The sequence below is a fragment of the Telmatherina bonti genome (assembly GCF_933228915.1).
Source record: "Telmatherina bonti genome assembly, chromosome: 19".
Lineage (NCBI taxonomy): Eukaryota > Metazoa > Chordata > Actinopteri > Atheriniformes > Telmatherinidae > Telmatherina > Telmatherina bonti.
The window spans coordinates 34,578,074-34,605,109 of NC_136617.1; the positions used below are offsets into that span (position 1 = coordinate 34,578,074).

At 44.3% G+C, this 27,036-nt stretch overlaps 2 protein-coding genes across 2 annotated transcripts; one reads left to right on the forward strand and one right to left on the reverse strand.

The window, feature by feature from the left end:
* Positions 1–1,060: 1,060 nt before the first annotated feature.
* On the reverse strand, positions 1,061–6,904 carry oxsm (3-oxoacyl-ACP synthase, mitochondrial). The gene is made up of 2 exons (XM_079258287.1): positions 5,774–6,904; positions 1,061–1,873 (listed from the first exon to the last, which is right to left on the reverse strand). Exons 1-2 carry the CDS (start codon positions 6,766–6,768, stop codon positions 1,471–1,473), a joined length of 1,398 nt encoding a protein of 465 aa, XP_079114413.1. The 5' UTR covers positions 6,769–6,904; the 3' UTR covers positions 1,061–1,470.
* A 1,726-nt stretch (positions 6,905–8,630) lies between these two features.
* Positions 8,631–26,656, forward strand: ngly1 (N-glycanase 1). Its single transcript, XM_079258576.1, has 12 exons — positions 8,631–8,772; positions 9,247–9,361; positions 9,507–9,710; positions 11,497–11,659; positions 11,750–11,969; positions 12,137–12,258; positions 12,440–12,585; positions 13,384–13,494; positions 13,582–13,767; positions 15,686–15,871; positions 25,889–26,066; positions 26,159–26,656. The coding sequence occupies exons 1-12, from the start codon at positions 8,672–8,674 to the stop codon at positions 26,332–26,334; spliced, it is 1,908 nt and encodes a 635-aa protein (XP_079114702.1). The 5' UTR covers positions 8,631–8,671; the 3' UTR covers positions 26,335–26,656.
* Positions 26,657–27,036: the final 380 nt, after the last annotated feature.

Here is a 27,036-nt window from a genome sequence, read left to right on the forward strand (position 1 = left end):
AGCACAATAATAATATCTTGCTGTCTATTCCTGTTGGCATGTGCAGCTTAACAGAAACAATTAGACCAACATAATAGATGGTAAGTAATGCTGGAATATATAAAACACGAGATATTAGTCAGCAGCAAGTCTGATCAATGATACAAGATATCTGACTTGATGTTATTTATCTGTACAGTAACACAGCAGCCCACATCAGTGGCTGCATCAACCAGAGATCTGTCATGTTGGCATAACGACATTTTTCACACTCCTGGCTAAAACGGGAAATATAAATAAGCTAATTAATCTAGAAAAACGTGACGGTAAATTAAACCTCAATAAAAAGCGCAGCTTCGTGAAACTCTGTGTGGTTAAAATGTGTGTGTGCTTATCTGGGTGCAGACCGGCCGGCAGCTGGACACTGAACGTACCGACCGGTTCAGTCAACATCCGTTTCATTTTTTACATCTGTAACCTCGGATTGTGTTAAAAAAAAAAGTACATTTATTGTTTTAAAAAACGGTCCAACATGGAATAAAACTGAGACGTATTAACATGAACGACATGCCTCGTTGTCAACATGCTATCTGAACAGGCAAGGCGAGCAGACATTAAAAATGAGGACTTTACCATTCAGAGACAGTCTGTCGTAAACGTGCTCCTTCCACCATCTCAGTATCTTCTCTGTCAGGCTCAGAGTCCGGCTCAGACATCAATGCTGAATTCAGAAAGCTGCTGCTGTCAGGTTAGCTGCTATCACTAGCCGCTAATGTTTTTAGCATGGAAACTACTGGCCTTGCCCCTCTTCCGACTCCGGACTTCCAGCGACCAATCAGCGAGCACCTCATTAACATTATTTTAATCGATGTCAAGGTTGATGAAAATCTCGCGTGAATTCTCGCAAGAAAATGTTTATTATGAATAAAGTGTCATTAAAAGCACTTTTATAATTTTTTTTTGTTTAATAAGTTTTTAAACAGTTATTTAAAAACCATTAGAGGACAGTGGGCACATGAAAAGACCAGGTTATGACTCCTTCAAGAGACGATCTGAGCCGTCTGCTTCATGTAAAGTTTGTTTCAAGGATCAAAGATTCTACATGAGATGCTGCATCTGTCCTGATGATGGAAACATAAATGTAGCATGGGCAGCTTTTCTCAGGTGAGAGACCTTTCAGCTTGGTGGAGGTGTTTGCTCTCCGAGTCCTTCTGGTTGTATTTGTTTTGGGCCGGCAAGTCGATAATGGAGGATCAGAGCTTCATTGCTTGAAGTTGTGACTGCGGCAAACCATGAAAGCAGAAGTTCCAAGTGCATGTTTGATCATTTGTGGAAAAGATATTATTCCACAAACTGATAATTATCGTTTTTTTTTCACCGTTACAACTCCAAATCTCTAACTGAAAGCAGGTCCAGATGAAAGTAGCTAACATTCAACTACAAACCCCACCAGAAGTCTCCCTTGCGGCTGGGATCAGTTTCAGCCAATCTTCACAAACTGCCGAGACACAGAGAAGCGTTGGTGCCGCCGAACCCAAACGAGTTTGTGAGGGCGATCCGTCGGCCCAGAATCCGCCACGTCTGCGCTGTACAGGGGACGTAGTTCAGGTGGAACTCTGGCTCTGTGCGGTCCAGGTTGAGGGTCGGGGGCAGCACCCCGTGGTAGCAGGCCAGAGCTGTGAACGCTGCCTCCAGAGCCCCGGCGGCCCCGAGCAGATGTCCGGTGGCTCCTTTAGTGGAGGAGACCGCCAGGTTGTCAGCATGTTGCTGGAAAAGCCTTTTGATGGCTGCATTTTCTGCAGCGTCACCTAAAGGTGTGGAAGTGGCATGAGCATTGATGTAGGTGACATCAGCTGGAGAAATGGCGGCATCTCTGAGGGCTGCAGACATGCACCTGCAGAAAAAAGTAGACAGACAGAAAGAAGAGCAATTTCATCACAATCTGACCTCATTTATGATCATCAACTTGGAATTATTTATTATTAAAACCAACAGAGGATTCTGGCAAACTTTAAATAAATGTATGAGTGAGACGTCTCCAGAGTTTCTGTCTCACAGAGACGAGACAGACGTCTCCAGAGTTTCTGTCCCACAGAGACGAGACAGACGTCTTCCAGAGTTTCTGTCCCACAGAGACGAGACCGACGTCTTCCAGAGTTTCTGTCCCACAGAGACGAGACAAACGTCTTCCAGAATTTCTGTCTCAGAGACGAGACAGACGTCTTCCAGAGTTTCTGTCCCACAGAGACGAGACAGACGTCTTCCAGAGTTTCTGTCTCACAGAGACGAGACAGACGTCTTCCAGAGTTTCTGTCCCACAGAGACGAGACAAACGTCTTCCAGAGTTTCTGTCCCACAGAGACGAGACAAACGTCTTCCAGAATTTCTGTCCCACAGAGACGAGACAGACGTCTTCCAGAGTTTCTGTCCCACAGAGACGAGACAGACGTCTTCCAGAGTTTCTGTCCCACAGAGACGAGACAGACGTCTTCCAGAGTTTCTGTCCCACAGAGACGAGACAGACGTCTTCCAGAGTTTCTGTCCCACAGAGACGAGACAAACGTCTTCCAGAATTTCTGTCTCAGAGACGAGACAGACGTCTTCCAGAGTTTCTGTCCCACAGAGACGAGACAGACGTCTTCCAGAGTTTCTGTCTCACAGAGACGAGACAGACGTCTTCCAGAGTTTCTGTCCCACAGAGACGAGACAGACGTCTTCCAGAGTTTCTGTCCCACAGAGACGAGACAGACGTCTTCCAGAGTTTCTGTCCCACAGAGACGAGACAGACGTCTTCCAGAGTTTCTGTCCCACAGAGACGAGACAGACGTATTCCAGAGTTTGTCTCTCAGAGACGAGACAGACGTCTTCCAGAGTTTCTGTCTCTCAGAGACGAGACAGACGTCTTCCAGAGTTTCTGTCTCACAGAGACGAGACAGACGTCTTCCAGAGTTTCTGTCCCACAGAGACGAGACAGACGTCTTCCAGAGTTTCTGTCCCACAGAGACGAGACAGACGTCTTCCAGAGTTTCTGTCCCACAGAGACGAGACAGACGTCTTCCAGAGTTTCTGTCTCTCAGAGACGAGACAGACGTCTTCCAGAGTTTCTGTCTCTCAGAGACGAGACAACGTCTTCCAGAGTTTCTGTCTCTCAGAGACGAGACAGACGTCTTCCAGAGTTTCTGTCTCACAGAGACGAGACAGACGTCTTCCAGAGTTTCTGTCTCACAGAGACGAGACAGACGTCTTCCAGAGTTTCTGTCTCTCAGAGACGAGACAGACGTCTTCCAGAGTTTCTGTCTCTCAGAGACGAGACAGACGTCTTCCAGAGTTTGTCTCTCAGAGACGAGACAGACGTCTTCCAGAGTTTCTGTCTCACAGAGACGAGACAGACGTCTTCCAGAGTTTCTGTCCCACAGAGACGAGACAGACGTCTTCCAGAGTTTCTGTCCCACAGAGACGAGACAGACGTCTTCCAGAGTTTCTGTCTCACAGAGACGAGACAGACGTATTCCAGAGTTTCTGTCTCACAGAGACGAGACAGACGTCTTCCAGAGTTTCTGTCTCAGAGACGAGACAGACGTCTTCCAGAGTTTCTGTCTCACAGAGACGAGACAGACGTCTTCCAGAGTTTCTGTCTCAGAGACGAGACAGACGTCTTCCAGAGTTTCTGTCTCACAGAGACGAGACAGACGTCTTCCAGAGTTTCTGTCTCTCAGAGACGAGACAGACGTCTTCCAGAGTTTCTGTCTCACAGAGACGAGACAGACGTCTTCCAGAGTTTCTGTCTCAGAGACGAGACAGACGTCTTCCAGAGTTTCTGTCCCACAGAGACGAGACAGACGTCTTCCAGAGTTTCTGTCCCACAGAGACGAGACAGACGTCTTCCAGAGTTTCTGTCCCACAGAGACGAGACAGACGTCTTCCAGAGTTTCTGTCTCACAGAGACGAGACAGACGTCTTCCAGAGTTTCTGTCTCACAGAGACGAGACAGACGTCTTCCAGAGTTTCTGTCCCACAGAGACGAGACAGACGTCTTCCAGAGTTTGTCTCTCAGAGACGAGACAGACGTCTTCCAGAGTTTCTGTCCCACAGAGACGAGACAGACGTCTTCCAGAGTTTCTGTCCCACAGAGACGAGACAGACGTCTTCCAGAGTTTCTGTCTCTCAGAGACGAGACAGACGTCTTCCAGAGTTTCTGTCCCACAGAGACGAGACAGACGTCTTCCAGAGTTTCTGTCTCTCAGAGACGAGACAGACGTCTTCCAGAGTTTCTGTCTCTCAGAGACGAGACAGACGTCTTCCAGAGTTTGTCTCTCAGAGACGAGACAGACGTCTTCCAGAGTTTCTGTCTCACAGAGACGAGACAGACGTCTTCCAGAGTTTCTGTCCCACAGAGACGAGACAGACGTCTTCCAGAGTTTCTGTCCCACAGAGACGAGACAGACGTCTTCCAGAGTTTCTGTCCCACAGAGACGAGACAGACGTCTTCCAGAGTTTCTGTCTCACAGAGACGAGACAGACGTCTTCCAGAGTTTCTGTCTCTCAGAGACGAGACAGACGTCTTCCAGAGTTTCTGTCTCTCAGAGACGAGACAGACGTCTTCCAGAGTTTCTGTCTCACAGAGACGAGACAGACGTCTTCCAGAGTTTCTGTCCCACAGAGACGAGACAGACGTCTTCCAGAGTTTCTGTCCCACAGAGACGAGACAGACGTCTTCCAGAGTTTCTGTCCCACAGAGACGAGACAGACGTCTTCCAGAGTTTCTGTCCCACAGAGACGAGACAGACGTCTCTGTAACCAGCAGAGTCTCTGCTTCATATGACGCCTTGTTTGTGTGGAGAAGTTATGAGAAGCTCTAAGTGAACGCTGATGTTGTCATGTTTCTGTTTGGAGTTTGAACTGTTTGGTTTGGATGCTGATGCTGGTGGAGTCTTTTAGCTTAGTGTCTCCTGTCATGTTTCTACGCTACATGTTAGCATTGCTGCTATGCTACATGTTAGCATTGCTGCTACAGTACATGTTAGCATTGCTGCTACAGTACATGTTAGCATTTCTGCTATGCCACATGTTAGCATTGCTGCTATGTTACATGTTGGCATTGCTGCTACAGTACATGTTAGCATTGCTGCTATGCTACATGTTAGCATTTCTGCTAGGCCACATGTTAGCATTGCTGCTATGCTACATGTTGGCATTGTTGCTATGCTACATGTTGGCATTGTTGCTACGCTACATGTTAGCATTGTTGCTACGCTACATGTTACCATTGTTGCTACGCTACATGTTAGCATTGCTCCTTCCTGCTGTCTGCTAATATCTTGTGCGCTGCATGGCTCTCCTGCGCCTTCATGTAAAGGAGTCAGGTAGAATTTAACATCTGCATGATAGTGGATCAAAACTCTCTTATTTGTGATGCCGTTACTATTTGTTTGTGTATTCTCTTTAAACTTACAATCACTGGCTTCTGCAGGTCCACCCTTTTGATTAGATGTCAATTAAAAATGAAAATCTGGTCACTATTATTTCAAATGCAAAAAATTAAAATAACAGAAGATTTGCTTGTAAACTGTTACTATATAAGTAAAGATGAGTGGAATCTAAGTTTTCCACAGAAAAAGAACCATCAAATGTAAAGTGTTTGCATGAGATATATTTCCTTTTAAACCAACTGAAGACCCCATGGTGCCGTATGGCTTTCCAGCTGGCTTTAGTCAGAATCAGTAGGTTTATGGGAATAATTAGGTTATTGTTTAAATACTAAGTATGAGTAAAAAGAAACGTTGGACTGAGTCACCTGAATGCCCCATCTCCGTCTGCAGTGGGAGCAGTAATGTGGCTGGCGTCCCCTGACAGACCATAGCCCAGAACCTCAGCATAGATCCTGGCTCCTCTCTTCAGTGCATGGTCCAGCTCTTCCAGCAGGAGCACAGCCGCTCCCTCTCCCATCACGAAGCCCTCTCTCTCCGGATGAAAGGGTCTTGAAGCCAGCGTAGGAGTATCATTCCATTTAGTAGCAAGCGCACGAGCCCTGGCAAAGCCGGCAATCGAAAGAGGCCCTATGCAAGACTCTGTTCCACCTGTAACCATAGCAACTGCATCTCCGTGGGCGATGAACCTGGCTGCATCACCTATGGCGTGAGCTCCTGTGGTGCATGCTGTGGACACGGCATGGTTTGGACCCTTCAGTTTGTGCTTAATACTTATGTGACCAGCAGCCATGTTGACCAGGATGCGGGGAACAAAGAAGGGGCTCACTTTGTTGTAACCCTTTTCTTGGAAGGCAGTAGAGGTGCGAGCAATTTCATCCAGTGACACCATACCCATGCCGACAGCCACCCCTGTGTTAAGCTGTTCTTCCGGGCTCTTGGGGCTCCACCCTGAGTCCTCCAGAGCCAGCTGAGTAGCTCCAAGGGCCATTACAGTAGCAGGTGACATGCTGTTAATTTCCCCACGAGAGGCAAACCTTTCCTCCTTAAACTTGCCCTCATCAGTCCCTCTTGGTACCAGAGCTGCCACCTTACAGGGTACTGTCCTGTACTCCTCTGAGTCTAAAGCAACAATGCCACTGTGACCTTTGATCAGGTTCTCCCAGGGCAGACCAGTCCCTGTGCCCAGTGGACAAACCAACCCTATGCCAGTGATAACAACCCTCCTCCTGGGCGACTGCTGTCCACAGCTGTGAAGTCTGGAGTCCTGGTTTGGACAAAGAAATGCATGTGGAAGAAAAGTCCTGATGAACTGCGGTCTATGCAGAAGCTTATTCCAACAGGACACTGAAAAGGCAGACATTATGGTGCCTTTCTTAACTTAGACAGCCAGCTTGAGGTTTCTGTGAATTATATGTAAATATCAGATTAAAAGTGAACAATTAACGTGTGAAAAAGTAATCAGCATAAGCCTTGAAGTGGAGCAGGAAAAGCGCTGACAATACCCGTCAAAACGAGCTGTCACGTGGAGAAAACACGGATCCATAACATCCCTGGACTGTTGCTAGCTAACTTTAGGTAGCTTTATGGATCGCCAGACCGATGCAACTTTTTAAAAGTAATTTAAGTAACCTATATAACTGTAAAACAAAAATATTCACAGGCCTTAAATATACATATAACATGCAACAGAAAAATACATTCTTAACAAACAAACAAAACAAAACAAAAAAGAAACGTACATCTTTTATACAGGCGCAGGTAGGACACCTTCTTTAAGGACCACAAACGTAGACATCATACATACACAGACTATAGACTGTAAGACGCCTCATTGGGTGCTGGCGAGTGAACCAGCGTCGCCGCCATATTGGATGGGTCTCCGCCATATTGGATGGGTCTCTGCTTTCGAGTCTTGCCGCAGAGTCAACGTAGTTTCCCCACATAACTGTTTTCTGTGGAACAGTGTGTATATATTACACACGAACAAAACACTTTTCTACATAACTGGTTTATAAATAATGTGAACACAAACCAATCTACTAAATGCAAAAGATAATTTTACCCTGAGGTGTTTATGTTTTCCATAAACACCTCAGGGTAATATTACATTGATGTTTCACAAAGAGAGTTTCACATGGTAGCATAATTACCTCCACCAAGGAGATGTTGTCTTTACCGGCATTATCTGTTTGTGTTCAAGATAACTTTGACAGATTTTCATTAAACTTTCAGGACTTGTTGGAAATGTGAAACGGAAGAACTGATTAAATTTTGGTGGTGATCCAGATCACCGTTTGGATTCAGGAATTAAAAAAAAAAAAAAAGGATTCTTTAACATTGTGCTTGGTGGAGGTTTGCGCTCTCTGAGTGCTTTTCTAGCTTGTCTGTCTGTTTGTTTGTTTGTTTGTGTTCAAGATAACCCAAAAGGTTATGGATGGATTTTCATTACATTTTTTGGACTTGTTGGAAATGTGACAAGGAAGAATTGATTAAATTTTGGTTGTGATTTGAGTCACTGTTTGGATCCAAGAACCTTTTAAAGGCCTTGGTGGAAGTTTGCGCTCTCAGTGTTTAAATTAACTTTTAAATTGCACTATTTTGATACAATACTTTATTTTTAGATGTTGTACCACTGTATCTCTTTATAGCTAAATTAATAAATGTAAAAAAGAAACAGTAAACTGTAGTCAAGAGATAACCAGCAACTATTCCCATATTTCGTTCAGCATACTGTTGCAATAACCGATGAAATATTGAAAGCAGATGATGTGGAATTACATTTCACAAGTTAGGTTGAAAATCAATTAATTATTTGGCCAGATAAAAATAGACGGATAAATCTATATGCATCAATAAACAGTCAAACATGTTAGTATCAAATTAATTTATATATTTGTTTATATTGTAGCTACCTTTTGTCTTTGTTAAATAGCAATATAAAATATTTTAGCACATAGTTTTTAATGTTTGACAGTGACCTTTATCATAACAATATCTCTGTCTTTTGGAACAAACCAAACTTTGAGAAAAATCAGGTAAAAATTGGTGAAGTTATTGTTGTGGTTGGACCTACACCTTATAAATAAATGCATTGGAAGCGCATGGAGACCCATCCAAGATGGCGGCGCGATATGACGTCAGTTCGTATAGACCGATGCGGCGTCTATGTAAATGATGTCTATGATCACAAGGACCGCTCCTAGCATTAGCTCTCATGTTTAAGATAGGAAGGGCTTAGTTGGTTTTAGTCCAGAAGCAGCATTATGGTTATGTCAGCGGCGGTCACAACTCTGTGTGAGAATCCCAACGATGTCTTCTTAGACGTCGCAAAGTTATTACTGACGTACGCGGACAACATCCTGAGGTGATGCTAATGTGACAAGTTGTCTCTGTGGTAGAAATACTTGGTACATTTCCAACATGTCTACAGTAAGAGTAAAGCTGACGTAGCTGCCGATATGTGACGGTTATTTCATGTAAATGAGAAAATTCCTGCTAAAATTATTCTGTAACGTAATCACCAGAAACAATCTTGTTTTTATTAATTCAACAGACGAGGAGGAGCAGGTTTTTAAACGTGTTCCTGGTTTATCCATGAGGTGACAAAACCCCACTCCGCTGCATGATATGTGAAGGACTCAGCATATTAAAGTACAAGCTGTAGAAATGTTTATGATACTTTGAAGGAACACGCATTTTAAAATGGGAAGGTGTGTGTGTAGAGAAAAACACCATGCTTGCACATCTCTTCAGCTTTACAGGATCAAACTGTATTTTCTGACTAGGGAGCAACTATTGTCTCAGATGATGATGATGATGGTATTCCCCCCCCCAACAGGTATCCAAATGAGGAGAAGTACAGATCTATTCGTATTGGCAATCCCACCTTCTCCACCAAACTTCTGCCCATTAAAGGAGCTGTGGAATGTCTCTTCGAGATGGGCTTTGAAGAGGTTATTAATATTTAGCTTCCTGGTTTACACTTTAGTGGAACTTCTGGTTTGGCAATGAAAGAAATGCCGACTTAACTCAAAGACTTTTTGGTCGTCTGATGTTTATGTAACTAAATAAATCAGGTTTTTGTCTTTGTTTTTCCAGGCTGAGACCCACCTTGTGTTCCCCAAGTCTGCATCTGTGGAACAGCTGAGGCTTATCAGGGAAACCATCGCAGCCGAGAGGGACCAGAGGCTGCATGGGGGACGTCCTGCTCCGCCCGCCGCTTCGCCCGCCGCGGCGTCAGAGGCCTCCACTCCTGCCACTGGACAGCGAGTAACGCCATCTGCACAACAGCCATCATCCCTGGTGAAGTTACTTTCATTTATTGAACACTAGAGAGTGTGTCATAGATTTTCAAGACATCTCGTATATTTTTCCTCGTTCTATATCTTTTTAATTTGTCTTCAGTTTGCTTTTGGGTGCAGTAAGTGTGACTGCCTGTTGCCCTTGGCTCACAGGGTGATCCGTACTGGGTCTTTGGCTTAGTCTTTAGTGGTATTTCTGCCTGTGCAGCTGTTCCGGGGTGCCATCCATCTGCTGGCCGGTCTTTATGATGCATTAAAAGGAGTTTTCTGTTCTCCAAGGTGCAACTGCCATGATGCAGATTCCTGATTCACCTTTAGAAGTTAACCAGCAGCTGTTGTGGGAGTTGTGCTGTTTTCAGCCCCTTCAGGAAGGCCCAGTCCCAGGTCACGAGCCTGCATGGCTGAACATGCTAGCCAGTCTGCATCAGGGGGAACTCAGTCTGGCTGCTCCAGCGTGCTCAATTCTACCTGCATTCATAAACAGAACAAAACAGAGGTAGTTGAACTCCACTTTGGGCTTCATTCCCCACCTGGAGAGGACACGTCACCCTCGTCCGTTTGACCATCATTTTCTCTGATTTGGAGGTGCTGGACTAGCATCTCACTCGCATTACACTGGACTGTTAATTGCTCCAGGTAAAGGTGAAGATCACCCTCAGCGAAGCAAGAACCATCTGCAAAAAGCAGAGCCCAAGTCCTGAGTCCCCAAAACCAGACCTTCTCATAAGTCCTGAGTCCCCAAAACCAGACCTTCTCATAAGTCCTGAGTCCCCAAAACCAGACCTTCTCATAAGTCCTGAGTCCCCAAAACCAGACCTTCTCATAAGTCCTGAGTCCCCAAAACCAGACCTTCTCATAAGTCCTGAGTCCCCAAAACCAGACCTTCTCATAAGTCCTGAGTCCCCAAAACCAGACCTTCTCATAAGTCCTGAGTTCCCAAAACCAGACCTTCTCATAAGTCCTGAGTCCCCAAAACCAGACCTTCTCATAAGTCCTGAGTCCCCAAAACCAGACCTTCTCATAAGTCCTGAGTCCCCAAAACCAGACCTTCTCATAAGTCCTGAGTCCCCAAAACCAGACCTTCTCATAAGTCCTGAGTCCCCAAAACCAGACCTTCTCATAAGTCCTGAGTCCCCAAAACCAGACCTTCTCATAAGTCCTGAGTCCCCAAAACCAGACCTTCTCATAAGTCCTGAGTCCCCAAAACCAGACCTTCTCATAAGTCCTGAGTCCCCAAAACCAGACCTTCTCATAAGTCCTGAGTCCCCAAAACCAGACCTTCTCATAAGTCCTGAGTCCCCAAAACCAGACCTTCTCATAAGTCCTGAGTCCCCAAAACCAGACCTTCTCATAAGTCCTGAGTCCCCAAAACCAGACCTTCTCATAAGTCCTGAGTCCCCAAAACCAGACCTTCTCACAGCCCCAGTTCATCCTAGAAATCTGTCAAACAAGACAGAAACACAACTGGAGACCCGGAGGAGTCCCCGGAGGAGTCCCCGGAGGAGTCTCGGAGGAGTCCCCGGAGGAGTCTCGGAGGAGTCTCGGAGGAGTCCCCGGAGGAGTCCCCGGAGGAGTCCCCGGAGGAGTCCCCGGAGGAGTCCAGTCCTTCCAGAAAGTGGATGAGAAATCTTAAGAATCCAGATATAAAGAAAAGGAAGACGAAGCTGATTGGTTCCTTATTGAGCGCTGATGGATACAGAAGCAGTTCTGCTGTAAAACTGGAGGAGAATCTTCTCCGAGACAGAAGCCTCCTTCTGAAAGTGGTTTTTTTTGGTTCTGTATTTCAGGAGAGCAGCATGAGTTTCTTCGTGACTCTTCAGTCGAACTTCCAGCACGTGATGCAGTATGAAAACTCTGAGCTGCAGCAGAAAGCGAGGAGCGTTATCCCACAGCTGGAGCTGTCCTCTGCGGCTCAACGCAAGCTGCAGGAGGCTAAAGAGGCGGATCCAGGTGAAGACCTGCTGCTCATCACAGGAACTTCATCCTGTGTGACACGTTTAGACGAGCTTAGGGAGGCTGACTTCATTGTCCTGTTTGTAGAAGGTAAACTTGGAATGGAGGACTTCTTGGTGCTGGAGTTACTCAGATGGTTCAAACAGAACTTCTTCTCCTGGGTGGACTGCTTGCCTTGCAGCCGGTGTGGAGGTCCGACCCAGAACGCCGGCTCCCTCAGCCCCAGTGCCGATGACCTCCGCTGGGGAGCTCAGCGAGTGGAGAACCACTCCTGTCACAGCTGCCGCTTCTCCACAAGATTCCCCAGGTGTGTGTGCTGCTTGGTCATGTCAGAGACTTTGTCTGAATGTTACGTTAGAATATAGATTAGGCTTTTCATTTCACTGTTAAATCCCACGTTCAATAAAGTTTTTTTATGTAATTTATAGATTATGCTGAGCATAGAGGCTGAGCATCTCTGTCTTTTACCCACAGATACAATAATCCTGAGAAGTTATTGGAAAGCAGGAGGGGGCGCTGTGGGGAGTGGGCCAACTGTTTTACGCTGTGCTGCAGAGCTCTGGGCCTGGAGGCCAGGTACATCTGGGACAGCACAGGTATGTTGAAGCCTGCTAGTCTGCATCGGAGGAGGAAGCGAGGCTGTTGGGTCAGCTCGGTGCCATCGCTTCAACGCGTCTCATTTTGAAAGAATCTGAAGCTGATTTTCAGACTTGGAAAGCTGTTTGAGCTTCAGCCTGTGTTTGGTATATCTGTGTGTGATGAGTGACTCTGCTGCAGACCACGTGTGGACGGAGATCTACTCGGTTTCTCAGCGGCGTTGGCTTCACTGTGACCCGTGTGAGAATGTCTGTGACAAACCGCTGCTGTATGAGGTCGGCTGGGGGAAAAAACTCGCCTACGTTCTGGCCTTCTCCAAGGACCAGGTGCCTGTCTTATCCCTCTGGAACATCAGTGCTGTCAATGGTCCAGTTTTACATTTACTTGTAATCTTATTCTTCATCTGTATTCTCACTGTAAAGTGGATGTTTCTGCACCATGAAGACACATCTGGTTCATTTTTTCTCAAAGGGCCTTTTTGATAGATGAAGAAATATGGTGGATATAAAAGTTTTCACACCCTTGTTGAAATGTTAGGAATTTCCATATTTTCTCACCTTTATGTGACCAGTGTCTGCAACACACTGGATTCAAACGAAAAGCTTCTCCAGCAACTTGTTGTCATCTTCTGCAGCTGTCCGTTGTTGAGCCATGGATTTGGGTCGGGTGTGTCGCAGCGGGGACACGCTAAAACCTCTGGTTCACTTTCAGTCAACAACCAGGCTTCTGCTAGAAAGAATTTAATCTTTTAACACGACAGCATCTTTTAGCCCAAACAGTATAAATCAAGAAAATCCCAGATAAGAAAACTGAAGTTCTGGAACGGTCCAGCCAGAGAGCCGACCTTAAACCCAACAGAAGATCTGTGGAGACGAGCGTCGTCGTCACAGTGTGACAGATCTGGAGCCAGTATGTGAGGAAGAGTGGGAACTGTCACAGACTGCAACAGAAGAAGAAAGACATCTGGGATTCACAGTCTCACTGGGCTTTTCTTACACATCAGTTTCTCTAGTTGAGTTGTTCAGATTGTAAACGGTCACATTAAGGGTAGAAAAAGTTTGAAAAATGTTTCCCATTTCAATGTTTTTTTAATCACAAAAATCACTGGTGTGTTTGTGCTGCAGGTGGTTGATGTGACATGGAGGTATTCCTGCAAACACCCAGAGGTTCTGACCAGAAGAACCAGAGTGCAGGAGGCCTGGCTGCTGCACACCATCAACAGGCTGAATACGTCGGTAAGCTTGAGCCCTGACACAGCAAGTTGGACTGCTTTGCTTCGGTGGCAGTGATGGAAAACCCTCTTCCTCTGCTCCGACTGACAGAGACAGCAGTCTCTGAGTCCAGACAGAAGGAAGGAGCTGATGGAGAGGCTGCTTGTTGAGCTGGTGGAGTTCATTTCCCCAAAGAAGCCAAAACCAGGAGATCTGGGGGGGCGTAACTCCGGTTCTCTAGCTTGGCGCTTAGCACGTGGTGAGACCAGAGCAGCTGATACTGGGACAGCCATACAGGTACGATACAGTACATACAGCCTCATACATGCTGAAACAGACATTTTATTAGCCTTCTTCCTATCAGCAACACAGTCATAACTTAAAAAACAATGCCTCTAAAGGCCCTTTATGCTGGAAACAGAAGACGGACGGACAGTTTGGTCTGTCTCCTCTGTTGGTTAGACGCATAATTTGGTCTTTTTGGAGCTTCACAACCCGTCACTTGGCACAGAAAACGGAGCAATAACACCAGAAATAACGGGGGCAGACCAGAGAAGAAGAGTAACAGGAAGAAACGACACAGAAACCGCCAAATAAAAAGACTCCAAACAGTTGTGGTTTCTCTCTTAGGACGGTTGTAAATAGCTTTATATCAGTGCGTTACCGCTACCAACAGGTGTCAGAACGAGGAACTGAAATCTGAACTCAGCACTGCCCCCTAGTGGATGAACTGACTGAACAACCACGACAACGTGAAAGACGTAATGAAGTATGAAGACAGATGATGACTATACTTGAGATAGACGTCCTCATTTACGTGCATAAGGAAGCAGAAAAGGACCTTAAGTATGAATCAGTATGCATCGTCAGATAATTGGATTTTCATTCAGATGAAGTTCTTTTGTTCTGTAAAAACTGACAGTCTTAAACATTTGATCTTAAACTTAGTTTATCACTTTATTCAATCATACTCAGAAATTCATCCGATAATCAAAAATGCAGCAATCTGTTAGCCATACATGCTTTACATGATAGAGCTCAAACCAGCCGCCCATCATCAACACCCAGCATCCACATCATCAGGCCCACCTTCTGCTGCTGGGTTAGACCTTCTGTTTCCTCCAGAACTGCCTTCATTCTCAGCAGGATATTATGAAATAATAAAAATGTTTCATTCATTCAGATCTACAACGTGTTACTTCAGTGTTCTCTTTTTGACCAGTAGTGTAGTAATTTGGTATGCTGGCATGACTGCAGCTGAGTTTGAGGAGAATTTCTGGAAAATTGATGGTCAGAGTATAAAAATTTATTGTAGTAGTAAACATCCACTGGAAAGTAATACGAATATTGATTTTGCTATCCAAGTCAAATGTATTTATATAGCAGATTCAAAAACAGCCCCTGCTGACCAAAATGCTTCACAAAACAGACAAAACAGAAAAAATGATCACAAGTATGATTAAAAATAGAAAAATAAAACTAAGGATGATGAATGTATGAACCAGTATAAATATTAGACAGATAATGTGAATGTGTAGATGCAGCGTCAGCGGCTGACTTGTCACAGCTGCATCCACCTCTCCGCAGGGTTTCACTGTCACACGGGATGATGCTCTCTGCTGCTGGACAGACAAGAAAAACGGGTTAAATGCCCTGAAACTATTTACAATAGAGTCTGTGGGCTCTTCCTGCTGCTGTTCACGTTTCCTGCTGCTTTAGATTGCTGACAGTAAATTTCCCTCCTTTTCATGTCTGTAAGGAAAAAACATTTTACTATAACTTTTCAAAAAGTTCCTGTAAAATGAATAAAAAAACTTACATACACTTGATTAAAAATGTTAAATGTAAACGACTGTATTTTGACAGTGACTGAAGTGTGATAGATATGTATTAAATATTCACTGGAATTCTTACTGGTGTGTACTCCAAACGGCCACCAGGTGGCAGCCCTGTACCTGAGTAAATGGTTACATGGCTAATGTTTCGAACTTCTTGGTTTTGCCAGTTTGAAACCAGTTTATTAGAGCTTTAGAGGGATTTCCATCCACAATATTCTTGCCTGAATGTAGTATTTGCAGCTGTGTCAGAAACAACACAGAGGACAAAGTGTTGGGTTTGCACAGCTGGTTGAGCTGGATCTAAAAGTTTTCTAAAAAAAAAAAAAAAAAAAAAAAAAAAAGTGTCTTTTTTTTCTTCTCTTGTTTTTTCTTTCCAGGCTGCAGGTTTTGTTTTTACTCCCACTGAGAAAGAACAGAGTGACAGGTTAGTGCACATGCAGTACAATGCCACCAAGGACCAGTACTGCAGAGTGTCCAACTACTCTGAGACGATCCCAAATTGGGATCGGTGTGTGTGGATGAAGGAGTCAGTCTTCAGGAAGGTGGAGAACGACTGGCAAATGGTATGTTCATCATTTTGGACTAAAAAGCTCTTGATGGTACATCTGCTTTATTCTTGAAGTTTCTAAAATGCATCTTTGCGTTTTACATGAAGTAACTAAAACATAAAATATTGAAGTTTTCTTTAGTTTTATTGATCATTTTAAAGGGTATTTAAAGTTTATTCCTACAGCAGTGAAATAATCTCTCCACAGTAGGATGGGTGTCTGATTAGATATTTGTATATTACATGCATTAATTTTCAGGATATTCAGAGGGCTCATTCACTGTTTTCAGTGATTATGACTGATGCACTCACAAAAGCAAGGCAAGTTTATCTCTACAGCAGCTTTCATGTACCAGCTAAGTCAGAATGCTTTACATGAAACATTAAAAGTATTACAGATCGTAGAAAGAAGCATAAAAGGCTACAACAAATAGAAAAAAATTACAATGAAATCATAAATTAAATAAAATATAAAAGGATTCTGATCCAGTCTCTGGTCTACCTGGTTAGAGACAGATCTGTAGCTGGTTAGAGACAGATCTGTAGCTGGTTAGAGACAGGTCTGTAGCTGGTTAGAGACAGGTCTGTAGCTGGTTAGAGACAGGTCTGTAGCTGGTTAGAGACAGGTCTATAGCTGGTTAGAGACAGGTCTATAGCTGGTTAGAGACAGGTCTGTAGCTGGTTAGAGACAGGTCTATAGCTGGTTAGAGACAGGTCTATAACTGGTTAGAGACAGGTCTATAGCTGGTTAGAGACAGGTCTATAGCTGGTTAGAGACAGGTCTATAGCTGGTTAGAGACAGGTCTATAGCTGGTTAGAGACAGGTCTATAGCTGGTTAGAGACAGGTCTATAGCTGGTTAGAGACAGGTCTGTAGCTGGTTAGAGACAGGTCTGTAGCTGGTTAGAGACAGGTCTATAGCTGGTTAGAGACAGGTCTGTAGCTGGTTAGAGACAGGTCTGTAGCTGGTTAGAGACAGGTCTATAACTGGTTAGAGACAGGTCTATAGCTGGTTAGAGACAGGTCTGTGTCTGGTTAGAGACAGGTCTATAGCTGGTTAGAGACAGGTCTATAGCTGGTTAGAGACAGGTCTATAACTGGTTAGAGACAGGTCTGTAGCTGGTTAGAGACAGGTCTATAGCTGGTTAGAGACCGGTCTGTAGCTGGTTAGAGACCGGTCTGTAGCTGGTTAGAGACAGGTCTGTAGCTGGTTAGAGACAGGTCTGTAGCTGGTTAGAGACAGGTCTGTGTCTGGTTAGAGACAGGTCTATAACTGGTTAGAGACAGGTCTATAGCTGGTTAGAGACAGGTCTATAGCTGGTTAGAGACAGGTCTGTAGCTGGTTAGAGACAGGTCTGTAGCTGGTTAGAGACAGATCTGTAGCTGGTTAGAGACAGATCTGTAGCTGGTTAGAGACAGGTCTGTGTCTGGTTAGAGACAGGTCTGTAGCTGGTTAGAGACAGGTCTGTAGCTGGTTAGAGACAGGTCTGTAGCTGGTTAGAGACAGGTCTGTAGCTGGTTAGAGACAGGTCTGTAGCTGGTTAGAGACAGATCTGTAGCTGGTTAGAGACAGGTCTGTGTCTGGTTAGAGACAGGTCTGTAGCTGGTTAGAGACAGGTCTGTAGCTGGTTAGAGACAGGTCTGTAGCTGGTTAGAGACAGGTCTGTAGCTGGTTAGAGACAGATCTGTAGCTGGTTAGAGACAGGTCTATGTCTGGTTAGAGACAGGTCTGTAGCTGGTTAGAGACAGGTCTATGTCTGGTTAGAGACAGGTCTGTAGCTGGTTAGAGACAGGTCTGTAGCTGGTTAGAGACAGGTCTATGTCTGGTTAGAGACAGGTCTGTAGCTGGTTAGAGACAGGTCTATGTCTGGTTAGAGACAGGTCTGTAGCTGGTTAGAGACAGGTCTGTAGTTAGAGACAGGTCTGTAACTGGTTAGAGACAGATCTATAGCTGGTTAGAGAAAGGTCTGTAGCTGGTTAGAGACAGGTCTGTAGCTGGTTAGAGACAGGTCTATGTCTGGTTAGAGACAGGTCTATAACTGGTTAGAGACAGGTCTGTAGCTGGTTAGAGACAGGTCTATGTCTGGTTAGAGACAGGTCTATAACTGGTTAGAGACAGGTCTGTAGCTGGTTAGAGACAGGTCTATGTCTGGTTAGAGACAGGTCTATAACTGGTTAGAGACAGGTCTGTAAGCTGGTTAGAGACAGGTCTGTAGCTGGTTAGAGACAGGTCTATAGCTGGTTAGAGACAGGTCTATAACTGGTTAGAGACAGGTCTGTAGCTGGTTAGAGACAGGTCTATAGCTGGTTAGAGACAGGTCTGTAGCTGGTTAGAGACAGGTCTGTAGCTGGTTAGAGACAGGTCTGTAGCTGGTTAGAGACAGGTCTGTAGCTGGTTAGAGACAGGTCTGTGTCTGGTTAGAGACAGGTCTATAACTGGTTAGAGACAGGTCTGTAGCTGGTTAGAGACAGGTCTGTAGCTGGTTAGAGACAGGTCTGTAGCTGGTTAGAGACAGATCTGTAGCTGGTTAGAGACAGGTCTGTAGCTGGTTAGAGACAGGTCTATAGCTGGTTAGAGACAGGTCTGTAGCTGGTTAGAGACAGGTCTGTAGCTGGTTAGAGACAGATCTGTAGCTGGTTAGAGACAGATCTGTAGCTGGTTAGAGACAGATCTATAGCTGGTTAGAGACAGGTCTATAGCTGGTTAGAGACAGGTCTATAGCTGGTTAGAGACAGGTCTATAGCTGGTTAGAGACAGGTCTGTAGCTGGTTAGAGACAGGTCTGTAGCTGGTTAGAGACAGGTCTGTAGCTGGTTAGAGACAGGTCTGTAGCTGGTTAGAGACAGGTCTGTAGCTGGTTAGAGACAGGTCTGTAGCTGGTTAGAGACAGGTCTGTAGCTGGTTAGAGACAGGTCTGTAGCTGGTTAGAGACAGATCTGTAGCTGGTTAGAGACAGGTCTATGTCTGGTTAGAGACAGGTCTGTAGCTGGTTAGAGACAGGTCTGTAGCTGGTTAGAGACAGATCTGTAGCTGGTTAGAGACAGGTCTGTAGCTGGTTAGAGACAGGTCTATGTCTGGTTAGAGACAGGTCTGTAGCTGGTTAGAGACCGGTCTGTAGTTAGAGACAGGTCTGTAACTGGTTAGAGACAGATCTATAGCTGGTTAGAGAAAGGTCTGTAGCTGGTTAGAGACAGGTCTGTAGCTGGTTAGAGACAGGTCTGTAGCTGGTTAGAGACAGGTCTATGTCTGGTTAGAGACAGGTCTATAACTGGTTAGAGACAGGTCTGTAGCTGGTTAGAGACAGGTCTATGTCTGGTTAGAGACAGGTCTATAACTGGTTAGAGACAGGTCTGTAGCTGGTTAGAGACAGGTCTGTAGCTGGTTAGAGACAGGTCTATGTCTGGTTAGAGACAGGTCTATAACTGGTTAGAGACAGGTCTATGTCTGTTTAGAGACAGGTCTATAACTGGTTAGAGACAGGTCTGTGTCTGGTTAGAGACAGGTCTGTAGCTGGTTAGAGACAGGTCTGTAGCTGGTTAGAGACAGGTCTATAACTGGTTAGAGACAGGTCTATAGCTGGTTAGAGACAGGTCTGTAGCTGGTTAGAGACAGGTCTGTAGCTGGTTAGAGACAGGTCTGTAGCTGGTTAGAGACAGGTCTGTAGCTGGTTAGAGATAGGTCTATGTCTGGTTAGAGACAGGTCTGTAGCTGGTTAGAGACAGGTCTGTAGCTGGTTAGAGACAGGTCTGTAGCTGGTTAGAGACAGATCTGTAGCTGGTTAGAGACAGGTCTATGTCTGGTTAGAGACAGGTCTGTAGCTGGTTAGAGACAGGTCTGTAGCTGGTTAGAGACAGATCTGTAGCTGGTTAGAGACAGGTCTATGTCTGGTTAGAGACAGGTCTGTAGCTGGTTAGAGATAGGTCTATGTCTGGTTAGAGACAGGTCTGTAGCTGGTTAGAGACAGGTCTGTAGTTAGAGACAGGTCTGTAACTGGTTAGAGACAGGTCTATGTCTGGTTAGAGACAGGTCTGTAGCTGGTTAGAGATAGGTCTATGTCTGGTTAGAGACAGGTCTGTAGCTGGTTAGAGACAGGTCTGTAGTTAGAGACAGGTCTGTAACTGGTTAGAGACAGATCTATAGCTGGTTAGAGAAAGGTCTGTAGCTGGTTAGAGACAGGTCTGTAGCTGGTTAGAGACAGGTCTATGTCTGGTTAGAGACAGGTCTATAACTGGTTAGAGACAGGTCTGTAGCTGGTTAGAGACAGGTCTATGTCTGGTTAGAGACAGGTCTATAACTGGTTAGAGACAGGTCTGTAGCTGGTTAGAGACAGGTCTGTAGCTGGTTAGAGACAGGTCTGTAACTGGTTAGAGACAGGTCTGTAGCTGGTTAGAGACAGGTCTATAACTGGTTAGAGACAGGTCTATAACTGGTTAGAGACAGGTCTATGTCTGGTTAGAGACAGGTCTATGTCTGGTTAGAGACAGGTCTGTGTCTGGTTAGAGACAGGTCTATAGCTGGTTAGAGACAGGTCTGTAGCTGGTTAAAGACAGGTCTGTAGCTGGTTAGAGACAGGTCTATAACTGGTTAGAGACAGGTCTATAACTGGTTAGAGACAGGTCTATGTCTGGTTAGAGACAGGTCTATAACTGGTTAGAGACAGGTCTGTAGCTGGTTAGAGACAGGTCTGTAGCTGGTTAGAGACAGGTCTGTAACTGGTTAGAGACAGGTCTGTAGCTGGTTAGAGACAGGTCTGTAGCTGGTTAGAGACAGGTCTATAACTGGTTAGAGACAGGTCTATAACTGGTTAGAGACAGGTCTATGTCTGGTTAGAGACAGGTCTATAACTGGTTAGAGACAGGACTGTGTCTGGTTAGAGACAGGTCTATAGCTGGTTAGAGACAGGTCTGTAGCTGGTTAAAGACAGGTCTGTAGCTGGTTAGAGACAGGTCTGTAGCTGGTTAGAGACAGGTCTGTAGCTGGTTAGAGACAGGTCTATAACTGGTTAGAGACAGGTCTATAACTGGTTAGAGACAGGTCTATAACTGGTTAGAGACAGGTCTGTAGCTGGTTAGAGACAGGTCTGTAGCTGGTTAGAGACAGGTCTATAACTGGTTAGAGACAGGTCTATAACTGGTTAGAGACAGGTCTATGTCTGGTTAGAGACAGGTCTATGTCTGGTTAGAGACAGGTCTGTGTCTGGTTAGAGACAGGTCTATAGCTGGTTAGAGACAGGTCTGTAGCTGGTTAAAGACAGGTCTGTAGCTGGTTAGAGACAGGTCTATAACTGGTTAGAGACAGGTCTATAACTGGTTAGAGACAGGTCTATAACTGGTTAGAGACAGGTCTATGTCTGGTTAGAGACAGGTCTATAACTGGTTAGAGACAGGTCTGTAGCTGGTTAGAGACAGGTCTGTAGCTGGTTAGAGACAGGTCTGTAACTGGTTAGAGACAGGTCTGTAGCTGGTTAGAGACAGGTCTGTAGCTGGTTAGAGACAGGTCTATAACTGGTTAGAGACAGGTCTATAACTGGTTAGAGACAGGTCTATGTCTGGTTAGAGACAGGTCTATAACTGGTTAGAGACAGGACTGTGTCTGGTTAGAGACAGGTCTATAACTGGTTAGAGACAGGTCTATGTCTGGTTAGAGACAGGTCTATAACTGGTTAGAGACAGGACTGTGTCTGGTTAGAGACAGGTCTATAGCTGGTTAGAGACAGGTCTGTAGCTGGTTAAAGACAGGTCTGTAGCTGGTTAGAGACAGGTCTGTAGCTGGTTAGAGACAGGTCTGTAGCTGGTTAGAGACAGGTCTATAACTGGTTAGAGACAGGTCTATAACTGGTTAGAGACAGGTCTATAACTGGTTAGAGACAGGTCTATAACTGGTTAGAGACAGGTCTGTAGCTGGTTAGAGACAGGTCTGTAGCTGGTTAGAGACAGGTCTGTAGCTGGTTAGAGACAGGTCTATAACTGGTTAGAGACAGGTCTGTAACTGGTTAGAGACAGGTCTGTAACTGGTTAGAGACAGGTCTGTAGCTGGTTAGAGACAGGTCTGTAGCTGGTTAGAGACAGGTCTGTAGCTGGTTAGAGACAGGTCTGTAGCTGGTTAGAGACAGGTCTGTAGCTGGTTAGAGAGTGGTCTGTAGCTGGTTAGAGAGTGGTCTGTAGCTGGTTAGAGAGTGGTCTGTAGCTGGTTAGAGACAGGTCTGTAGCTGGTTAGAGAGTGGTCTGTAGCTGGTTAGAGAGTGGTCTGTAGCTGGTTAGAGACAGGTCTGTAGCTGGTTAGAGAGTGGTCTGTAGCTGGTTAGAGAGTGGTCTGTAGCTGGTTAGAGAGTGGTCTGTAGCTGGTGTCTCTCTCTATAGCTGGTTAGAGACAGATCAATAGCTCGTTAGGGACTGGTCTGTAGTTTGTTAGAGATATTTAGATTTTAGGTGCTCATTAACCCATTAAAACTCCAAGCACTACTTGTATATCAGTTTTTCAGAAACAGTAGTGTGTAACTCTGTAAAGTAAATCGTGATGAATACCGGGTTGGACTGGGACAAAAAAAAAAAAAAAAACCAACCCTGGCATTTTCTGTCCAGACCAGCCCACTACATCATCTGCGGACTTTACAGATAAGTCTACAAATCTCACACAACCTCATCTCATGCACAACGAAAGTCATGTTCATCAATAGCAGTTAACAAATAAAGAACGTAACTATGGCAGTCAAGTACCCATGTAGCCTTTTTGTGATGCAGTGAACAAGTTTTTCTGTCATTAAGGAAGACTAAGTCTCCTAAGAGCCTTAAGGCCTGCCTACAGAACCGTTAACTGGAATTAAAAGATATGTAAATGTCTGAAATTAAGATCATCAATATGAAAATCTTCAAGCAGGAAATAAACATAATCAAGCTAAGGGTGTTCCGAATTGGAAATAGGTCCGATTTTTGCCAAAACATTGGATATTATCTGACTGTACCAATAATCTCAGATATAAGCAGTCGATTCCACTCTGTATTCCATTTCAGCCATTCCTTCCAGCAGTACCCAGTTGCAACATGCCTTATTGACCATTTATTATTAACCAAATGCAACATGCATGTAATAAATAAACCGGAATGTAAAAAAATAAAGAGGAAGACCTGTTTTACAAGAGATGATGGTTGCAGAGAATATAAAGAGACAATTATGAATTACCAGTTGTAGACATAGCATGACTGAAAATCACCCAACCTAAGCATGCGAAGGTTAAACATACATATTCCTCTCACCACGTGAAACAAGATCAGAAACCCAAACTTGGCCCAGTGAATGATGGAGGAGTCAAAGCAGGTTGTCAAAAGGGGACAGAGCGGAAACAACTCGTTAGGCTCTTTACATAAAGTGGTCAACCTACAAGAGATGTGGAAACGTTATAAAGTCACCATCTGAAATCAAGTATGAATTCATATACAATTATTATACATACTCAACAAATCAGAGGTCTCAGTGTCCAAAGTGGTGAAGTAAAGGCAGTAAGTCCTTGAAAATGGACGTAGGGGGAACAACTCCTCAGCATCTTACAAAGAATTTTTTTCTTCTGTCCTGCACCTACAGTTGAAAACTTTTCAGATAAAACATTTATCAGTGGATGGGAAATAACTCAAAACTGAAAAATAATGAGCTACATAAGAGATTAGTTCATTGTGAAATAATCTTTCTCGAGTGTAACAACACTAATGTCTTTGTCATATTATGACACTTACTATTGCTTTACAATGCAAGAAAATCTGATCTTTTCAGATCTTTGTGAAAATACATGAAAATATTCAAGACAGCAATATACACAACTGTTTGAAAACTATAGAAAAAGTAACACATTTACACAGATATTAATGTTACACACAAATTTTACCTATTACCTCAGTAAACAATAAATGCATTGAAAGATTACAATAAATTCAATGGAAGATATTGCAAATAAAACAGGTGTACTTGTATTGTATGCTAAAACTTTAAGTATATCATCTTTATTTACAATGCATATTGATTCTGCATCTGTTTACAGGTCAATAGTCCATGTCAATATTTACTGTTGCTATGGCGACAAGAGACTGCTGCTGTTAGCAGCTGTTCGCTATCTTAGCTAAATACTCTGAACAATAACAACCCACCGTAATGTTAAAAAATAATCAGCCACAAATATCAACAGTCACAGCCCTTCATCTCTGGGCTAATATGTTGTCACGGGTATTCAGTTAATTTGGTCCCATCACATCCAATGTAAAAACGTTTTCTACTTTGTTTTGGACACGTCTCAAAGCCTAGCCAGTAAGGCTAACGTTACTCACCATGTAGGTCTCCACTTGCTCGGCTTTCCGATGCAGCAGCACCTGCTGAGGTGGTGACCCCAGACCAAAATAGATCTGTCAGGTTTGAACTTTTAACAGCTTCCGCCTCCAAAGACTTCAGCTTTTTGAGTCACAGTTTTTTAGCACCACCCGGAGGTTTCTTTAAGCATTTCCATTTTCAGCTCAGCAGCAGAGCGTCCCACGACTCCGGCCCATGCCATGAGGTCCCACCATAGACTGTATTTAAAGAGATGGACGCAGCCTCTGTGACGTCACCCGTAGGTTTCTGAAGAGCTGAATTGAAGCTCGGTGGGCGGTTCCTACCGTCGCCATCTTGACAGCGTCATGCGCGTCGTCTCGCCCAGAAAATACAAATATGGGCTAAGAGGGGAGCCATATGGGTCATGGCAGATGATTGACATCGAGCGCACTCCGAGCTTTCTGTAGCTAAGAGCTAACCGAGCTAACCCGGAGATAACTGGAGATAACCAGCTAACGGAGGTAAGCGGGCTAAAGCTAAGTCACGTTGTTAACCAGCTAAAAACCGCGCTTGTTCTACGTTCTTCTGACTTGAAGCTGGAGATTGGTACCTGTCAATCAAAAGGACACGCCCCTAAATATGCCGAACTTCGAGATTAGATTACTTTTAAAAGGGTGAGTTAGAAAAAAATTCACTCCCCCCGCAGTTGTCATGAAGGTAAACCTGACCTATGAACCGAAAATGGATTTTTGAACTGGCTGTGAACATGTTTATTTCTGCTGTAAACATGTTTATTTCTGCTGTGAACATGTTTATTTCTGCCGTGAAGTTGGCCTTTTTAACATGGGAATCTATGGGGATTTGCTCTGTTTTGGAGTCAGTCCCTAGCGGATGAAGGGGGAACTGCAGTTTTATGCACTTCCGCATAGACTTCACTGTTAACCGCCGGAGATTGCCGCTTGGGTCCCACCCACCCTGTTTGTGTTGGAACTTTTAGGGCTCTCTTAGCCTATTAGTCCATGATTTATTGACGATGACAAACATAGACCAATCACATGTGTCGAGGCTGCCTACACACTGCTAGCCCTTTGTACCAATTGACCCAAATGGAGGAATTTTAGAGAGAGAGAAAAAAAAAAAAAAAAAAGACAGCAGACTGGACCGGCCCACATTGGGTCAATGGCCCACCGGGACGATGCCTGTATGCCCGTTGGCCAGTCCACCCCTGGATGGATATCTGACCATTGAGGTGATCTACAGAAGTTTTCTCACATTTTTATTCCATCCACAAGGTTTACAATCCAGCAACAAAACATGGAGCTTATTCAGACTTTATGGCAAATCCACAATATGGTTACACAGTAATTTCTCAAATTTTCATCACTCTCACCACTATGTTGCTAAGAGACCTCTATGTTCACCTGGAAATGATGATGAAAATCTTGTCTGTTCCTGAAAATCTGATAATGTGGTTTGTTAAAAACAATGAAAGGATTGACTAATTACCGTGTTTCTCATTAAAAAAAAAAAAAGAGAGAAAGAAAGAAGTGCCCTCACTTCAGTGAATAAATGAAAAGGCAGAAAAACAGTTACCAACTGCTTTGCTTGCAACAACAGCTTGGAAGAGCTTTAAATCTAGATAAGTCCAGCAAAGATAAACTGGTTGAAATTAGCAGAAATCTTACAGAATCAGGAAGCATGAGCAGCTTTTTTGTGATGATCTGGTTGTAATTATGTTTTAGGTATACATAGCCCGGACAGAAGGCTCTTCGGTTGGAAGAATCAGCTGGAAGTTTGACTTTGCTCCGGCGGGGATGAAGATAGAGTCCTTTTCCATCATGGCCAGCAGCCAGACTTTCCATTCTGCTCACATCTGTTGGAACGTGCAGTCAGGCCAGACTACTACAGAATTTCCTGGAGGTACACTTACCAGTCAGACATATCAAAATACTCCCCATGTTGTGGGACTTGATCCCTCCTGATTATTTCCTTCCATGCACTTGAATCCTCAGATGGGAAGATGCACTCGTTTCCCGACATGTCCGGCTCCTCCGAGCTCATCGTGGCAGCAGAACTCAGCGGGGGAGAAGGGGACAACTCCTGGCAGCACTCTCAGCTCTTCAGACAGCATTTGAAAGAACCAGAGTTGACTTCGCTTGAAGTCATCATTCATCTACAAGATGCATAAAAGTTGTTTTTGCTTTTAAACTGGACACATAATTTTTGTTCACTTTTGGTTGCCACGGTAACTTCAATAACTGGGGACTAAAATGGTTGTAGCTTATGTTGACAAATCAGTGCAATATTTAAACATGTTAGTTCTCCAGGGTGTGTAAACGTGCTTGGATGAATGATAGATGAATGAATGTTACTTTTGTACTTGTGACACATTTTGAACATTTAGATTGGAAATTAATTAATCAAACTGAGTTTTAAGTATAAGCCATAGCATTCTTGTAATATTTTCCTTCACTGTGTATCTGAGGATACCTTTGTCTTCTCGGGCTTTAGGTCACTTGTAAGTAATAAACTGTCATATTTGGTGAACGTGTTATCTAGTAGTGATTTACATCTTGTGCCTAGTCATGTTACTAGTAATTATTCTTCTCTTTGAGCAAAAGCTGTACGTTACCAAACGTGTAGTTGTACTGTAAAGATAACACTGTAGTCCAGCCCCTAAGTTTACTTCAATAGTAAAACCACGCCAGTGTCTTACTTTTTTCAGTAAAGAGGCCAGACAAGGGATGTGTTTTAATTAATTAATTTTGAGGAAAAGCTGATTGGATTTTTGCCGCCATCTTGCGTTGAAACAAGAGCATGGGGTCATTTAAAGTTGACTTTTCCTATTGGTTGAAATTCCGGTTCTTTTCGAAAGCAGCCCCCTGATTGG

Excerpts from the sequence above, each read along its gene's own strand:
- oxsm (XM_079258287.1), bottom strand. The coding sequence starts at position 6,768 with ATGTCTGCCTTTTCAGTGTCCTGTTGGAATAAGCTTCTGCATAGACCG. Across the intron at positions 1,874-5,773 it reads GACGGAGATGGGGCATTCAG|GTGCATGTCTGCAGCCCTCA; the intron begins GTGACTCAGTCC and ends TTTTTTCTGCAG.
- ngly1 (XM_079258576.1), top strand. The coding sequence starts at position 8,672 with ATGGTTATGTCAGCGGCGGTCACAACTCTGTGTGAGAATCCCAACGAT. Across the intron at positions 11,970-12,136 it reads TTCTCCACAAGATTCCCCAG|ATACAATAATCCTGAGAAGT; the intron begins GTGTGTGTGCTG and ends TTTTACCCACAG. Across the intron at positions 13,495-13,581 it reads TCAACAGGCTGAATACGTCG|AGACAGCAGTCTCTGAGTCC; the intron begins GTAAGCTTGAGC and ends TCCGACTGACAG.